This window comes from Ostrea edulis, chromosome 6, assembly GCF_947568905.1.
Source record: "Ostrea edulis chromosome 6, xbOstEdul1.1, whole genome shotgun sequence".
Lineage (NCBI taxonomy): Eukaryota > Metazoa > Mollusca > Bivalvia > Ostreida > Ostreidae > Ostrea > Ostrea edulis.
The window spans coordinates 4,934,563-4,953,270 of record NC_079169.1 but is presented as its reverse complement, the minus strand read 5'-3'; the positions used below and the strand labels follow the sequence as shown (position 1 = coordinate 4,953,270).

The 18,708-nt window shown below is 33.3% G+C and overlaps 1 protein-coding gene across 9 annotated transcripts; it reads left to right on the top strand.

Moving 5' to 3' along the window:
• Positions 1–263: 263 nt before the first annotated feature.
• LOC130047092 (acyl-CoA-binding domain-containing protein 5-like) lies at positions 264–18,012 on the top strand. Of its 9 annotated transcripts, none has more exons than XM_056141335.1 (12): positions 264–365; positions 457–577; positions 5,607–5,679; positions 7,580–7,636; positions 8,149–8,317; positions 8,573–8,716; positions 9,109–9,416; positions 9,640–9,712; positions 11,385–11,611; positions 12,959–12,991; positions 16,673–16,776; positions 17,858–18,012. In XM_056141335.1, the coding sequence occupies exons 1-12, from the start codon at positions 299–301 to the stop codon at positions 17,877–17,879; spliced, it is 1,398 nt and encodes a 465-aa protein (XP_055997310.1). In that variant the 5' UTR covers positions 264–298; the 3' UTR covers positions 17,880–18,012. The 9 variants fall into 9 exon arrangements, with proteins under 9 accessions (XP_055997310.1, XP_055997305.1, XP_055997308.1 ...); XM_056141330.1 differs by having other exon boundaries at positions 9,640–10,039; XM_056141333.1 differs by lacking the exon at positions 7,580–7,636 and having other exon boundaries at positions 9,640–10,039.
• Positions 18,013–18,708: the final 696 nt, after the last annotated feature.

The window sequence follows — 18,708 nt, the reverse complement described above, 5'->3', positions numbered from 1 at the left end:
ATGAGTAAAATCTCAGACTTAAGTATAAGTTTTGACTTTTAAAAATTGTATCGAGAAATCCAGGCTCGCAGCTGGACAAAGTAGGCAATAGTAACTCCGGCACCCCTGACGCGAGCAAGTGCTCCCCCAACTGTTTAATTACAGCATATGCCTAATGCTTATATTGAAAAAATAAATAAATAGATAAATAAATAAATAAGTAAATAAAAAAGAAAATGCACACAAATATAAATGGGAAAATATTTGTGGTCGGGATCGGAAGACATGGGTCTTGTCACATGATTTAATATTGTTCAAAATGGCGAATTCAGCAAAAGAGAAATTTGACGCTGCTGTAAAAGTTATCCACAGTTTGCCCAAGGATGGTAAAAATTGAAGAAAATGTTTTTGAATTATGTTTATCTACACCTTGAAAATGCCAGAAATGACCCATTTTATTATTCATTCTGTTTGCAGGTCCTTTCCAGCCATCATATGATATGATGTTGAACTTTTATAGCTACTTCAAACAAGCAACAGAGGGTAAATGCTCGAGACCGAAACCATGGGCATGGGACGTGGTAAACAAAAAGAAGTGGTGTGTATACCCAGTTCTGAAATATCAGATCTAATCTAAATCTTTGGTATTTCTACTAGGAAATTACCAATTTCGCAATCTAATTAAAATTAGCTGTTATGAATCTGCTACCGCTTCAGAACAGATAATTTTAATTCAGGGTTGGGCGGTCAAAACCGCCCCCGGTTTTAACCAGTGGTTTTAACCGTCCCGGTCAATACTCCCCAAGTGGTCAATAATGGTCAATTGTGATTAAAACTGTCCATTTTCCTATTTTTGTACATTTCTTGCAAAGATAAAGATAAATTAAGTCTTTTCATTATATGGATCAATTGTTGATTAATATTTTTCATTAGATAATCAAATGTAATTTCATAAGTTTAATATATTTGGTTTGCTGAAACTGACTGAAATATCTTCAGTACCAACCAGAGGGTCACAGTTCTATAGCATAGCTTGACAATTGGAGACAGACCTTTTACTACATGTACCTGGACAGATTAAGAATAAAAGGTAGCTGGACATTACCTGAGCACAGGAAGCAGAGTTGACAGGTGTTAATAAGCATAGGCTGGGACCAGAGATGACTAGTGTGCCTGTTATTGTTATGAAAACATCACCAATACACCCCCTCAAATGTTTATTCAACAGTTAAAATGAAGATTGATGAAACAATACTTATATAGGTAGTTTTCTTGTTCAACTAAGGAATTTGAACAGAAACTTTTACATCTTCCCCAATTCAACAGAGTGATTTGTACATTATTTATTTCAATTCAATTCAATTCAATTCAATTCTTTATTGGCACTAAAGCACATTATATAAGAATGTGTTGTTAGCCATACATAGATACACATATATATTGATACATTACAAAATATCAAACTGTTGAAAACTTATTTCTAACATTAAAACAGTCTCTGATGTATAGACAGGTTTGTTTTGTAGATACAAGGTTATGTGGATTTAGTAAACAAAATAAGGTATTAATATCTAGTAGTTTTGAATGCATTTTTCTAATATGTTCATACACAGGACAATCAAGTAAAAAATGTTTTTCATCTTCAACAATAGTTTGACAATGAAAACAAAATCTATTTTCTCTAGGAATGACCGGATTACAATATCGACCTGTTTCTACATACAACTTATGTGCACTTATTCTTAATTTGGTAAGATAAGAAACTAAATTCTTAGGAAGTGGAAGACATAAATATGGTTGGATTTCTAGTTTCATAACATCATGGTTGAATAATGTACTATAAAATGAGAGCTTACCACTTTGAGTGTTGTTAATATGTTGAAGTTCAGAAAAGAATTTATTTTCAAAGAATTTTTTAAGTTTAGGAATAAACATTTTACATTCAGTGTCAACGTTAACATTTAACATCTTTTGTATTGATTTTATACAAGTTTGCCAGCATTTTTTATTTTCACTAGCCAAGTGTACATCTTCCAAGTAAGCATTCCTTAGTAAAACATTGTGATTATCATTAGATTTTGCTAAATTTTCCAATCTAGAATAGTATTTAATAGCAAGCTGGTATATTTTGGCATGAATAGGGAGAACACCTAATTCCATTTTTGTTGCCAAGTTTGATGCTTTATTATGTACACCTAAGATGTTTTTCAAGATAAAATTCTGAATTTTTTCAAAAGGAGTTTTATCAAAATTATTGGGGTTTGCATTAAAGTCAGAGATCCAAATTTCTGAGGAGTATGTTAAAATTGGGACAATAATTGATTCATATAGTTTTAACCACAAGTTTGGTGAGAGATCAGAGCCAAAAGGTAGTTTACGCTTCAAGGCAAAGTAAGCTTTTCTGGCTCTAGCAGCAAGATCCTCACAGGCATGTTTTAAATTGCCATTTGATTGTAAAATTATACCAAGATATTTGTACTTATCAGTTACATCTATAGTAGAATTGTTATAATAAAATCCATAATTGATCTTTGTTTTCCTGGTAGAACAAACCATAACCTTTGTTTTTTCTAAGTTTACATGCAACTTCCATTCTATACAATATTTTGAAAGAGTGTCTATACAATTTTGGAGGCCTTCAGCTGACTCTGATAATAAAACAAGATCATCAGCAAAAAATAAGTGATTAAAAGTTATATCACCTAAAGATGCAGGATAAGTTACTACTTTATCAAAGTAATTTTCAAAGTCATCAACAAAAATATTAAATAAAGTAGGACTTAAATTGTCCCCCTGTTTAACTCCTAATGTAGTATTAAAAAAGTTACTACATAAATTTCCCTGTCTTACAGCACATTTTGTAGTAGAGTACATATGTTTTATAATATTCAATATTATGAGTTATAAGTATATTATAAACTGATAGTGCATGTTATGAATTACAGTATTTACCATAATGGTCACTTAAACATTTAAAATAAATAACACAGACTATAATGACCAAATAATCTTTAATCGACCAGTATTAACCAGTATTGACCGGTTTTAACCAGTATTGACCACCGGCCTGGTCAATACTCATATTGACCACTTTTTTGCCAACCCTGTTTTAATTAGATTGCCAATTTCGTAAACAATAGGCACGCATCAAATTTATTCAATGTACTTATCACATGAATGCAATATTTTATAGTAGGACCTTAAAGCCTCAACCCAACTGGCAAATTATACTCCCATACACAAAAGATAATGAGATATATATATTTTTAGATTATGTCAGATGTAATTAATGTTAAAAATGATATGTTTTATGGTGTTACCGTTGAAATGAGTGAAGACATATAATGTCTTGCAACCCGACTTTAAGCATTTAATCCACCAATTCATTCAACGAAGGAAATATTAAATTCAGTCGATGTAAACAGTGCATTGTGACATCATGTTAACTGCAATTTTTTTTCCTCTTTTCTTTCAAACTAATCATCAACGAAACGTACGAAGGTCTGGAATTTAAAAACTTTCGTGATATTTTCCAAACTATTTATTTGTTTTATCTACACATGAAGTATCATCGCAGTAATGGCAACATTTTTCCAGAAGCAATACGGGTAAATACTCATCATTTTTCAGTTGATGAAGAGCAAACCATGTAACTCAAATGTGTAATAATTGGAGCGAGCTCATCACTTTGTGACACAAGCTTTGTTTGCTATCAATTTTAATCAATGTACCTGCAAGGAGATTATGATCAGAATGTTTCTGTGCTCTGAAGTCAAATTTAATTTCCTACCAAGTACTGACCTATCTTAATATCATCTTAGATGTTAGCAGAAACAAAACAAATAGCAGTTGATTTGGATTCAGAGGCAGATTTTCATGAAGAGTAAATAACCTTGTACCGTGATAATATTTTTAAAATACAACCAATATACAGGGTTCTCTATAATATGAAAACCGGAATCCAGTAAAATTATTTGGAATGCGAGAAAATGAAAAACAAATATGTGAATTGGTGGATACATCCATGTGTGTTATGAATGAAGAAAAATAACTGTAATAAATGCATTTTAGTACACGTATTTGAATTATTTGTCATTGTTTTTCCGATAATTGTCTATACAAAAATCAAAAAGTATACTCTGTCAAGCTTTAGTGAACAATAGGGGTAGCAAGACTGCCAGGTTCATGCTTGATTGCTGTAGACTTCATCCCTGTTAATAACTTTTTTGTTTAACTAACAGTACATGTTACTCAATTTTGCCCATTACTGCAAGTAACAATACTTTATATTATTTCTGGCCCCTTGTTCAGTAGTGTTGAAAAGTCGGGAAAATTTCTTAAACAATAATTGGTCATAATCGGATGAACTCTATCAATCAATGATCGATATAATCGGAATTTACATGTAGTTAATAAATGTTAATTTGTTTAGGGTTATTTCTATTTAGTTTTATGAATATGTGCAGCATACACACTTGCTGGTGTCACTGAATTCCCACTTTTCAATGTGGAGTCCACTCTGACTCTCCCCCCCCCGCACATGTCTTGATAAAAATTGGGATTAACAGTCAAGTGAATCTCGGATTAGATATTAATTAGTATACAGGCAACAATCGATTATAAAAAATAGAATCGATAATCAAAGGGCTAAAAATGATCGACAATCAATTGTCGGCGACAGTCGTTTCATCACTATGGTTCAGGTTTTTATATACATGTACTATACTATACTTTGTAATACATCAGATTGGTTAAGTGATGCAAAACACCTTCATGTATGAAAAATGATGCTTATTTCTAATGTTGTGATTGGTTTGTAACTAGTTGATTTGTATCATCTCTTTTCTGAATTGATGGAAAATGAAAAGTCAGTAAGATGAACAGGTATTTTTTCAAGAATTGAAGACAGGGTCCTTGTAAAGTGCTAGGCTGAGAGTGTCTGGGTGGAAATTGTGCAGTGGAAAAATGTTTCCAGTCACATGTCTGTCATTTGGTTGCTCAGTGAACGTCACATGATACACGCACCACTATTTAATTGGTTACGCTATGTAGATATATCTTATATTGGTTTTGACTAATACTAGTAAATGCACACACACAAAAATCCACCAAAATAACCCCAAATAAACCTTTGAAATTTTCTGTAGAATTTTAAAAGTAACAATTTCATGAGAGTAAATTCATTGTATGTGATTTTACATAGCTGCAATATTGATTAATGATTAGTACTTATCAAACATGATTAATCTGCATGTACTCACACTGTCGGTACTGTATATATTGGTATTTTACGTGTAAGTTAAGGACTCGTTAAACTTTCTGGGACTCAACCTTTCAAAAACTGTCAGTCCAGGCTTGGATTTCTTGAAAAAATTGCAAGATTGGGTGCACTCATAATCTGAGGGGGCTCATAAAGGCTAGACCTGCTGCTCAGTCCCATCAATTTATTGAATAAATATTGTTTAACAGAATATCCTAGTAAAATGTTGGATGCAAGTTCCAATTTCAAGACCAGGTCTCAGCTTTGAAGAATCCTACAGAGAACTCTGAATATGTACATTTATATTATGGAGTAGTAAGTGTCAACTAAAATTTGAAATTGATTCTTGAAATTAATTTTTTTGAAGGGATGCTTGGACAAGACTGGAAGACATGCCCAGAGAAGAGGCAATGGTGAAGTATGTGGAGGAACTGAAGAAGGTAATGATTATAATTTTGTATGCTTGTTATCTTTTAAAGGAAACAATAGGGCAGACTTTGAAGATGATGGGCAACAAGTTAAATTTTGGATGCTTAAATTGTCTTATATATCAAATTATTTGTTTTTGTGTTTCAAGAATCAAATGTTATCAGATAGTACATGTATGTAACTGCTTTTCGAGAACAGTCGCTGATTTGGAATTTTGATGATTATAGAAGTACATATGTATATCAAAGCAAATGTTCATGGAAGCAAAGTCATGCTCTTTTTTTGTTGTCTTTTATTATTTTATCATATTAATGAATTTGATTGACATTTATTTCATCACAATTTATTTTATGAAAAAGTGGAAGATTTATAGTATATCAATTGTTCTTTGTTTGATTTTATTTTTAGCTCACTTGAGCTTTCCTCATCAGGTTATATGCACTTTACATATTTTACAGCAGTCATATTTTTATTTTCTCTGGAACCATTTTCTGGCAAACTTGTCACAAAGCAATATTGAGTGATCACATCCCCATTCCTGCTGGAAAGCATTGAAATAAAAATCTTCTGTAGAATTGTTGCACTAAAAATGGTAAAAAATTTAAAAATGTTTGTAAAGCTGTTTTATATAGTGTGATTTGGAATATTTCTAAACCATGGCAACATGAAAAGTGAAGGCCTCAGCAGATCATTGTTTTCCACTGAAATTTGCAAGATTTCTGTCCTATTGTCAGTTCTGATGTGGGTCGACTTTGTTCATGTTAGAAAATATGATGAAAGAGAACGTGATGCAGACTTTTCATGAAGTCTAAACAAACAATTATTTGAGATCAGAAAGAAAAAAAACTTTAAAAATTCTTTTGCTTTGTGTAGGAAACTTCATTTTGTTGAAATAAGGAATTTATACAAAGTAAGGGAAATAACTCTCAACCTGAGAATACCATTTACACATGAGTTTTACATAGGAATAAACAATATATCTGATAGTCTTCAAAAACAACTCTTTTTAAACTTTGTGCATGTAGTGCAATTCAGTATAGTTCAAAGGGTGCAGTTTACCCTGGTTTCTGAATGTAAAGGGGTGCTCAAAATCATTGTCTCAACTTTTATACATCTACATGTATATGATCTGGAAAAGCAGGTATCTTCATCTCAAGGAGAATGAGTAGGTTTTGGCTAATGAAGTGCTCTCCTGTCCATATGTATTCCAATATCTATTATCTTACTACCTATAGAATTACAGGCATATGTTTTGATCATGTATAAAGAGTTAACCATTAAACAGGTTGGGAACACTTTCCCTACAGCGAGATATTCTCGCTAAAATGCTAAAATGCGATTATCTCTCTCTAGATAAATATATCCCGTACAACTGAGAAAAATATCCGTGGAATACATCTCTTCGTGTTTCACATGAAAAGAAGAAAAAGTGCTAAAATGTCTAATACTTATGCAGATATATTAATCAAAACAAAAACTCTTACGATATGCATTGGGTTACTGCTCTCCTCTTACGCAGCAACTTTGATATGTAATTTCTTGACTGTGTTGTCAATTTTATAGAGACAATTTGTGCCGTGTTGAGTGTATGTGGCACTTATTCAGCACTGCACAGAATTTGCCATTATTTTCAATAAAGACACCTGTTTATGGTCATGTTTACTTTCTCGCTAAAGAGGGATAATTGCATTTTAGCGAGAAGATCTCGCATTAGGGGAAGTGTTACCAACCTGTTAACTATATATTTTGCTAGCTAAAATGTTCAATTTTATGAACTGGTTCATCACCATTCTGATTCCATGGTGAAAAATAACAAAAAGTGAAGACACTTTGATCTGTTCTTGTTTCGTTGACGTTGTGACTCATCAGTTTATCACGGATACATAAAGAGGTGGCTTTTAACTCTTTCAGACAATCAAACATTTCACTGAGAAGGGTTTGGCAATGAAAGAGCAGGGGGACCCTAGGGTATGCATTTTCTGCACTCACTTTTTACTCTGTAGTACAAGATATCGCTTACAAAAATAATCTACTCACACATGGTACAGCACTGTTTCTTCGTAGCATATTGTTTTTCATTGGCCATGGTATAGCGTGAAGTTTGAAATGAACTGAGAGGTGTTCTTCAAAAATCTATTAAATATGTTACTGTTTAATACTAATATTAAATAATGTCATGGGGTGTATTTCCTGAAGGAGGAATTTGTAGTCTTAATTATGTGGTGTAGTGTGATTTAATAATATATGTTGATCTGCATGATTTACTATCAAATCAGCCTTCTATTCTATCACAAAAGAAAAGATGTGTTTAATTAGTATATTTGTATTCTTGTGTGATGTTCATGTTATTTTACTACAGTAACTATGAATTGTAACGAGTGATGAGAAGAGTCCTTACAGTTTTTGTTTTTTTTATGCATGTCTGTTGTCAGAACTTGTGAGATAAATGAAGGTAATGAACTGTCCCTCTTCATCAACAGATAGTAGAAGCCATGCCCCAGAACGAGGAGGTACGGGACTTTATGGAGAAGCTGGGCAGTTTTTATGAGATTGTCGACGAAGAATCGCCGATCCCCAAACCACCAACAGAAAGTCACCAACCACCACGACCACAAGAAAACAACATTCCATCAGACAATGAGACAACAGGTAATGCCCCCTCCCAATAATAAAATCAGAGTTATCAAAATCCATCAATTATTGTTAATGCCCTCCCCTTCCCAATAATAAAATCAGAGTTATCAAAATCCATCAGTTATTGTTAATGCCCTCCCCCTCCCAATAATAAAATCTGAGTTATCAAAATCCATCAATTATTGTTAATGCCCTCCCTCCCCTTAATAATAAAATCATGGCTATCAAAATTCATCAATTATTGTTTATTTGAATGTTTATTTTTGATAGAAGGTAAAACTCCACTAGAAATATTTGATCATTCTCAAGTGGTAGAAAATGTTCTGAAGAAAAGTGAGGAAATCAACAACATATTGGACCAATCAGAAAAGGTGTTACAAAATGGTATAGATGGAGATAAAGAAGATGAAAATGGTAATGTACAACAGCATTGAAAAATCACAAAATACACTATAAACTGGAAATGTGTCTTGAGTCTTGAGCTATTTTGAAATAAATGTACATGTATATCAAAGTGACAAGAATTGTGTGAACTGTAGATTCCTTATTTTACGCGAGTACTTGATATGATCAAAGGACTAAATCAGACTTGTATACATCAAATCGCATGAACATGAATTAGCATCTCGTTTCTTAATGAAGAGTACTTACATGCATTTTAGCACCAGAAAATTAAAAGTGAGTAATTTTATTTCGCGAGTGATGCCTCTTGCGAAATTACGCGATAATTAAATCCTTGCATATATTTAGGAATCTACAGTATGTAGATACAAGACAAAACTCTAAATGCAAAAGCTTTCTTTTAGATGATTCTACAGACACCATCCAACAGCTAGCTGTAGTCAACGCAAAGGTACAAATGAAAGAAAAAGATGTAATCACCATGAATGGGGACCATGTACATGTGGCTGAATGGAGGCCCACAGAAGAGGCTCGTCCACAGGGTGAGAATGGATCTACCGCCTCAGGGGAGCAGACTAACAGAGTCGGACATCCATCACTGGCCAGGGAACACCGGACAAACAGGAACAGACGCCTGATGTCTGGTGATCACCTGACTAGTGAGACGGACAGCGAGGAGGAATTCTGTGATACATCAGACCAACCCTCACAGGTTTGGTTTTATACTCAGCTGCTGGGTTCAACTTTTATTGTATACCTCAATCATACATTTCTGTACTATTATATCATGTTCAAAATTAAAAAAAAATGTAAACCTACTTTCAAAATTTAAAGTGAGTTTTATAGTGACAAAATAAATCTGTCAAACAAAAGCATTTGTCCTTTAAACTAGCTAGATCTCAATAATTTTCCTATAAATTCTTGCACATATCTAGGATGAAACAGATGCTATGGGTGTCCATCCAACAATGGTCAACTCCACGCCCATAAAGTCAGGAATCAGTCTCGGTAATCATATGCCATTTGGATCACTAGTGCACACCTATTCCTCACTCCCCTTCACTCCCTCCAAAGGTAATCTCTTGGATGTTGCTAATGGCAACAAAGGTATGACTGACAGTCTTGTGGTCAATGCTCCAGGACAGGACACGCTGGACCTTTTTAATGGTAAAGATGAGGATCAATCTATTGACAGGCGGGACATCAACTTTAATTCCTCCAACTTAGAAGGAGGGTATGATAAAGATGTCCGTGCTTTAGGAGGAGGGGACATGTCTCCTCCAGGAGGTTACTCTCAAGGTCAAGGTCGACCAAATATTCCTCAAAATGTGGGCGGTAAGTATTAAAGTATGCTTCTTATCTATTCTGCGAACAATTTCCAATTTACAAAACCCTTCACCATCTCAATACTTAACCTTCAACACTTCATTTAATCTGACACTATCAGGGTATTTTTAAAAATACAACCTTAATATACTGAAAAATGTATTGTCTTGGTGATTAGCATGAATTTTGATGGGGGGAAAATTTTAGTTTATAAGCAATTAAACTAATTTTGTTATTTTCAGTATGATTTTAAGCAGATAAAATATATACAGGTGACTCTCGATAACTCGAAGTTCAATGGACCTTGATAAAACTTTGAGAGATCAAGAGTTTGATAGATTGAAATTCGGAAATTGAAGGTCTGATCAAATGGTTCAGATTTTACAGTAACTGGAAATGTTTACCAGGATCGTTTTGACACGTTTTTCTTCATATATTTGTTAGGTAGTTCATTTGATTTCAAAATATTGAACCTTATTTTGCATCAATATAATGATTTCAAAGTTTATGTATTTATTTGTTCTTTTCTCATTCTAAGATAGGCGTACAATATTAATTTCTGATAAAGCTTTACTGTTGCTGACTAAATAGAGCACAATTTTACATGTATGTTGCTTTACACAAAGCAAAAATTCTGATAAATGAGTAAAACAATGTTTTAGAGTAACTTTACACAAAGAACAAACTTGAGAAATTTAACAGTCTGTAGATTTCTAAATTATTGTCTAAACTAATGTTTCAAACATACTCTCTCGTGGTCAAAACATATTATAGATTTTATTCATAGTCTGATTATATACAAATTTTAATCATCAAAACACCCAGATGTGGGATGAAAACTGACCAATTAACCAATTATATAATTAAGTGTTCACCTCTACAAAGAATTAGGGACGATATATCACTCATGTAAACACCTGATTTCTACGACCACGCTAGCCTTCGGCATTCAACAAAATCCAGGTAATATCCAAGCGGAAATAATTATACACTTGGATAGCAGTGTGTATACGCTAACACCATGTCAAGAGATCGAGAGTGAAAAACAATGAAATATGTTTTACATGACCCAACTTCACTTTAAGAAATCGAGAACTTCGAGAGATCGAACGTTCAAGAAATAAATAGTAAATTAGCTTAGTTATATAGAGAAAAAAGTCAGGACCATGATTTCACTTTGAGAGATCGAAGTTCAATCCATTTAGAGTTGCCTGTACAGAATTTGAACAGAATTCATTTGATGAATAGGGAACTGCCATTCTCATTTCAATAAAAAAAAAAAAGATTAAATTTACAACAGAACTTTTACACTCTCTGAAGTAGTTTACCTGTTATATTGCATTATATTATGCAGGACGGCAGATGGGCACCAGACAGAATCAACAGGGCATTTTTTCAGGATCTCAGGGTTACTATGGTACAGGTGGTGGAGGAGGGGGGAGGGATAATGAGGAATTGCCAGTGGGGGCTTCATCTGGAAGCATTGAAACACAAATGGCATTAGCTCTGGTTCGTTTACAGCAAGACATGAATAATGTGGTGGAGAGAGTGAACAACCTAGAGAAAGCTCAGAGAGAACAGGTACATTTCTAAAAATATTTTTTTTTGCTTGTGGAATTTTGGGGTCACTTCTATCTTGATTTTGTTTACTTATGGAACGTTGGATTCACCTCTATCCTGACTTTGCTTGTTATGATGAATTTAGTCTATATACAGTTTGTCTAATCCAGATATTAACCCCCCAGAGAATAAAACCTTGGTGTGAAATATTTTCTTTGTCTGTTATTGTCCATCATGCATTAAAATTTCAATATCTTCTCAGATCTTACTGGGCCATTTATTTTTTCTCTCAAATTTTTATTATTAGCATTTACAAAGTAGAGGCAACATTTTTTAAAATTATACCCCTTGTAACGAAGTTGCGGAGGATATGTTTTTGACCTGTCCATCAGTCTGTCAGTCCCTTTTTTGTCAGCGCAACTTCTCTGAGACTGCTCAACAGAATTTCGTGAAATAAGGACATGCTTTGTAAATGTGCATATTCCCCGGAAATTCCGATTCAATAATTTTTTGGGAGTTATGCCCCTATTGAACTTAGAATATCGTGTCCGTTTGTCCTGTTCTTGCAGTAATGCATGACATTACCATTCATTATGTGAGGCATTGTCAAGCAATGTTGGAGCATGGGGCATTTGAGCTTGCTCACTTCTGCTTTCTATCATTACATTTATATGGCCCTTGAAATATAGGAGTATCTTTTTTGTTCTGTTCATCTATTGTACATTGTGCTTATATTATAACTTTTCAATGGAAATGCATTAGAGGGTCATAGAGGTCTCATGGGTCGCTCACTGTAGATTCCTTATTCTATGCGAGTAATGACTTTCATTATCAAATCATGTGAACATGAATTTGCATGTCTTCTGTTAATCAAGAGTTTTTACATGTATTTTAGCTAAAGAAAATTAAAAGCAAGTAATTCTATTTTGCGAGTGATCCCTGTCATGTTAATGATGTAATTTAAAAGTCCTTTGACCAAGGTTAAGATTATTCTAAGAAAACAGGATTTCTCTTCAGTCGTGTAATGGAATAGTAATAGAAGGACGCACTTCTTTTGCAGAAATAAAGAAGAATGAATATACTTTAATTTAAAAATTTTGGACAGGATTTACAAAAATAAGATTCTTTCCTATTATATGTATGATGTGAGTTTAGGCCAGGTTTTCACTGACTAGAACAATGGTTGATATGATTACCTGATTGTTTTTCTAACTTTCTGGCACAGTCGTGTTTTTCTTGTCTTCCACCAATTCTATATATCAAAGCATATTAATGGACTGCAAGAAAACTCCCACCTCTTGCTCTTTCTATTGTAACCTCTGTCTACGTATGTACGTATCTTATTATATTAACACTTGATGGTTTTAGGGAAGAAACGAAGATCAGAAAAAAGAAAAAGGGGTACGTATTTGTTCACATTTCTTGGTCTCCATGAATATTTCATAAGAGTATGGATGTATGAATTTCGACACTATTGACTGTTTACATATTCGTAATAAATAGATTCAACTTGCACCAATGTACATTTTAGTGGAATCAATGTTAAATAAAGTATGGATTACTATTGTCTTAGACCATCCATAAAAAAATGGTGATATGCTGTCACAGAACTGACATATTTAAATCTGTCCTATTGAATTTTTATTGTGATTTGCCTTTGTGTAAATTGTTCTTTATTATCCCTCACACAATGAGTTGTGGGGGGTATAATGTTTTTGACCTGTCCTTTAGTCATCAGTCAGTCCCTTTGTCAGCGTAACACCTCTGAGACCACTCAATAGAATTTCGGGAAACTTTGCAGTTATAAGGACACACTGTGTAGATGTGCATATTCCTAAAAAATTCTGATTCAGTAATTTTTCTAGGAGATATGCCCCATTTGAAATAGAATTTCGAGCCTGTCTGTCCTACCCTTGCAGTAATGCATATCATTACTGTAACTATTCATTTTGTGAGGCATTGTCAAGCAATGTTGGCGTGTGAGGTATGTGAGCTTGCTCACTTTTTCTTTCATTTTTTTATGTTTTTTATCCAAATGCCATGTTGAAAGTTGCGGTGGAGTTGGTAATCTTTTTAATGACTAGGAGTTTTCCTAGCATTTTCACCTTGGCTCAAGGAACTGTAAAATGGAAAATGATGCGTAAAATGTTCAAATAGGGGAAAATTTGAAAAGGACTACTTTGTGCTCAGTAATCAATAAAAGTGAAGAAAAAATGTTCTGATGGATTGCAATGAACACTCAACAAACCACAATATCTGAATCATTATATCGTTGATAGGAAAAATTCTGTCAAAGATCTTACCCCTCTCTGTCTAAAGAAATCTAACAACTAGTACTTATTGTAACGGGGACCGTTACAGATGTTCCCCAAACATTCCCCCATTTAGAAAGTGGTGACATTTATATCAGTACAAGTTGTTTTGACCATTGCAAACTGTGTAGCATGTGAATATATAACTATCTTATAACGTTCAGTCCATTCCATACTAGTTCAAATCAGTTATAAAGATCTGAGAGTTTTCTGCACGTGCACGTACGTGCATGCACGTGCTGATAAGTAATTCGACCATCTCGATACATTAGAAGTCTTACCATATGAGTACAAGAGAAGTTTCACAACTGTTCAATGAAAAACGAGAAATTAACGGCAACTCAAAACTACAAAGACCGAAATCAATGCACGTGCATACACGTTCGCGTGAGTACGACACAGCAATTTTGTTGATGCTAATCAATAGACATTTGAACAATATACTTACTATATGAATTTGGTATCGATTGCTTCACTCATAAGAAAGTTATTGGGATTTCAAAATCGTCCAATCAGAATTAAGCGCACGTGCATGCGCATGCAGGGAAGTGATTTTGAGACTATTAATAAATTGAGAGGCCTAAAACATACCTGCAATCTAATTTTCAAACCTATTCATTGCAATCTCAAAATGTTATACACCAATACTTAAATTTAGACATCAAAAATTACATTGCATGCGCATTCACGCGCACGCGATTTTGATAATGGAAAATTTGTTGACACCATTTCATAGGCATTCATATCATAGATCCTCAGGGTAAATTTGAATTCATTTCAGTTTTTAATTCAATAGTTATGACCATTTTAGTACCCGAAAAATGAAAGAAAAGCTATGCACGTGCATACACGGGCACTTGAGTATGACTCAGCATCAATGTTGATGTCATTCAATAGACATTTGATAGATATACTTACAGTATGAATTTCATATTGTTTCCATCATTTATAAGAAAGTTATCGCGATTTGAAAATCGTCCAATCAGAATTAAGCACACGTGCATGCACGTGCCGGATAGTTATTATGACTGTTTTCATTTGTTAAGAATATCAAGATACATATACAAGTTTGAAAAGATTTTGACAAAAAACAAAAAAGTTATGGTCATTGAAAGAATTTAATATTGAAATGTCAATGCACGTGCGTGCGCATGCGCGTTTTCAAATTTTATAACATAGATTTGTAGATATTTTTAATCTTTACATATCCTGCAAATATCATTAAATTGTCTTAATTTACATGAAAGTTATAAACGGTTTTGTCTTATCCAATCAAATTGAAACACACGTGCATGCGCGTGCAGAATTGAAATTTTGACGATGCCAAACGGTTAAGGGTCTCAAGTTATACCTGCAATATAAATATCAAACGATTTCATTGAAAAATAAAAAAGTTAGACGAATTCCAAAGTTTGTAAACAAAAAATCCAATGCACGTGCATGCACATGCATGCATTTTCAGACAAAATGACGTTCGTTCCACACATCTACATAGAGTATTCTATCATCCTAAAAAGGTTTCATCTTGATCCCTTCAGTAGTTTCTGAGAACACTCGTGGACAAAAAAGTGTGACAAGAATAAAGAAAGAATAATAATAATAATAATAATAAGAAACAGAGTAAAACCAATATGTTCCCAAACTTTGTTTGGGGAACATAATTAGCTGTACATGTACATGTACTACTTTCGAATTTTACAAAATTAATGTATTAAGGGTGGGGTGGTCCTGAGGTCTCTAACATCTGTTTTTGAAAAAAAAAAATTGTTGTGTTTTTAGGGGGTGGGTTGGGGATGTCATGAAATTGGTACATGTATAAGGCCAAATAAATTGATATGTGTGGTTCCGGTTACACTCCCTTGAAAAATAGGGTAGGTAGGTAGGGATTTCATTTAATTTTTTAAATTTGTTTTATTTTAATGATATATTTTTGATGAAAACACGATTTTCTTTTACTTCTTTGCATGTACCATTTATATGTGACCAGTGTGATATATACCTATCAAAATTGGAAGGGATCACCCTAGTTTTGACAATTCTTATATATATATATTTCAAATTAAAAAAATAAATACAGAAAAAAAATCAGTGCATTAGCCAAAACCATGTTTTTGAACACGAAAGTAAGAAATGATATTTCAACCAGAGTACTGTTTCCAAGCCCTTCCAAGTTTTTAAATCTATCCAACTTATTCAAAAATGAGGAGGGTGATTGCTCAATATATTCAAACAACCTGAAATTTGCACTATTGATTATGTAAGCACTCATTAGTTCTAAGTCACTTTCTGCCTAATGTTAGATGGCCTGTAGTGAGTGTTTACAGCTTAACCTTTTAGCGGTATCTATATATTGGCTCTGAATGAACTTACAGTCAAGCTTCACCTGCAGGAAAACGGGTCAAAAACCTGTATATGTATAGTGGTATATATTATGCACCCCTTCTCATAAAAGAAAATCTCGAAAAAGTGTGCATTATATTCACCAAAATACAGTAACTGATTTAGGAAATAGTAAAAAAAAAAGTTTAGGGTCAGGGGTAAAAACTAGGGACGGTCGGGTAACCGAAACCACACATATTTTTTTATTGGCTTAACTGGGCTGTATCACTCGGAAGGTAGGATTTTTAAAAAATATATTTTCACTTGTGCTTCACACTCTAAAAAAAAGTGTCCTGTCTTACTCATGATGTAAATTCCATATCCAACTACAAAGCATTGAATATCCTCAATATCTTGAATAAAGAATATAGATATGTAATTTCTATTCCAGATATTCCATTGGTGGTCGTTTGATTTTAACCGAAGATCTCTATTTGCCATCTTAGTCTGGCCTCTCATAGTTCACTGGATACTGCTTAAGTTGTTCCACAGGAGGTTAGTCCAAGATCGAAGTTTCAGTGAAGGGGCTTTGGAGTCTGACAGTTTGAAAGTTTACATGATATTTTAAATAATGAAAACTGCCATATTTGAGACAGTGCCATGATTAAGGCAGATATATGAAGCTTATATAGTAAAGGGGATGAAAGGGGAAGCTTTCTGATAGGGGCAAAAATCTAAGATTATTTGTTAGAAAGTGTAATTCTAAGAGATGACGGAGACAAATTGCGAATAGGACTCCTCTTCTGATTGATTGGTACTTAGAAAGGAAAATAGTTGCCTGTAGAAAATGGAAGAAGGAATTTAACTTAAAATGCAGTGTTTGGAAAGTGGAAATACATTTTTCAATAGTTTTTTCCCTTTAATTAATGCAACAGAGGTAGGATGCATCAAAGAGGGAGGGATTCATTTTTTAATAAATGTTGAGTTATTTATAGTCGGTGGATTAATAAATGTTATGGGTAGAATGTAAGAGTTTAATAGGCCAAAAACATTAATCAGATAGTTTCTCAGGCACTGCCGCTTCCATTGATAAGGTACAACTTGGATTTCTTCTCTTGTTTTTTTGTTGTTGTTGTTTTTGCAATTTATGTTAAAGAAATAATTATTATGCTGTAGATTTTTATGTAAAACTTTCAGAAGGTTTCGATAAAATTGTTATTCTTATTAAATAATTATTGAATGCATATTTACATGTATTTATGTGCAAGTTTTTTAAGAATAATAGTACATTGTATACACTTAATAGAAGTAATGTGAGGCTATTTTTTTTCATAAAAATAAAAAAAATTCCATTGTTGTTTTAATATTCTAAATTAACATACATGAGAGAGAAAAAATATGTAAATTATTCTACAATCACCATGAAAAAGAAAGATAACTTGTGCCGCAGCCAAGTTACAAAAAAAAAAAAAAAAAAAAAGAAAAAAAAATTACCAGCCTGCCTGATCAAAATTTGAAATTTTTGGCCTGAGAAACTGTTTATTAATATTTATTTTTGACCTAATAGATGTTTTTATAGATTACGTTTTTGCTCAGCTCTGTGATGTCCTCTTCATGATTAATTAATTTCTTTCAGGAGACACAGACCACAAAAATGATGATACTTGAGCAGTATTTGTGAATTATCTGTGATTTTACATTATAAATATTAAATTATCTGTTATTTTTATGTTTCAATGTAATGCTTAACGTTTACGGCTGTTTTATCAGTTATAAATTGTGAAATGCTAATGCCAAATTGTTGTCTTTTATTTTCACATTTTGTACTTATTAAGAAGTTTCGCACAACGAAAATGTACATGATATGGTCAGCTTCATGCCAGTATCAGTCAATCAAGTAGATCTTTTTTTTCCAAATCAGATTCAGCATTGGAAACAGAATTAATACTGTTCTAAAATGCTACATGTGTATTTTAAGCGAAGTACACCCTATAGTGACAGATGCACAGGAAAATCTGTAACATTTAAAGGTACATGTATATATGATTGAGACGTGCAGTGTGTATGACATGTGACTTTTTGCCATTGCCATTGTGTTCCGAAGATAAATGTATTGAATATATGAGTTTCTTCAATCAATAAACAATCATCTGTGAATATTGAAAATACAAGTATTGTACCTGGCAAAATTATTGCTATTTAATTTATAGCTTTTTAATTTGATATCGTCTTTTCCATGTTGTGTCACCTGCGTTACGCAGTGGCGACATATAGGGATCACTATCCGTCGTCTTACATCGTCCTGCGTCGTCGTCTGGCGTCGTCGTCGTCACAAAAAATTTCTGTCACAGTTTTCTCAAGAACCACATGGGGCAACTTCCTGATATTTGGCACAGAGCATCAGTGTGGCCAACTGTATTGTGTAAGACATTTTCGAATCTGTCGCTTATCAACTTCCTGTTTGCCGGGACTTAGAATTTTTTACAG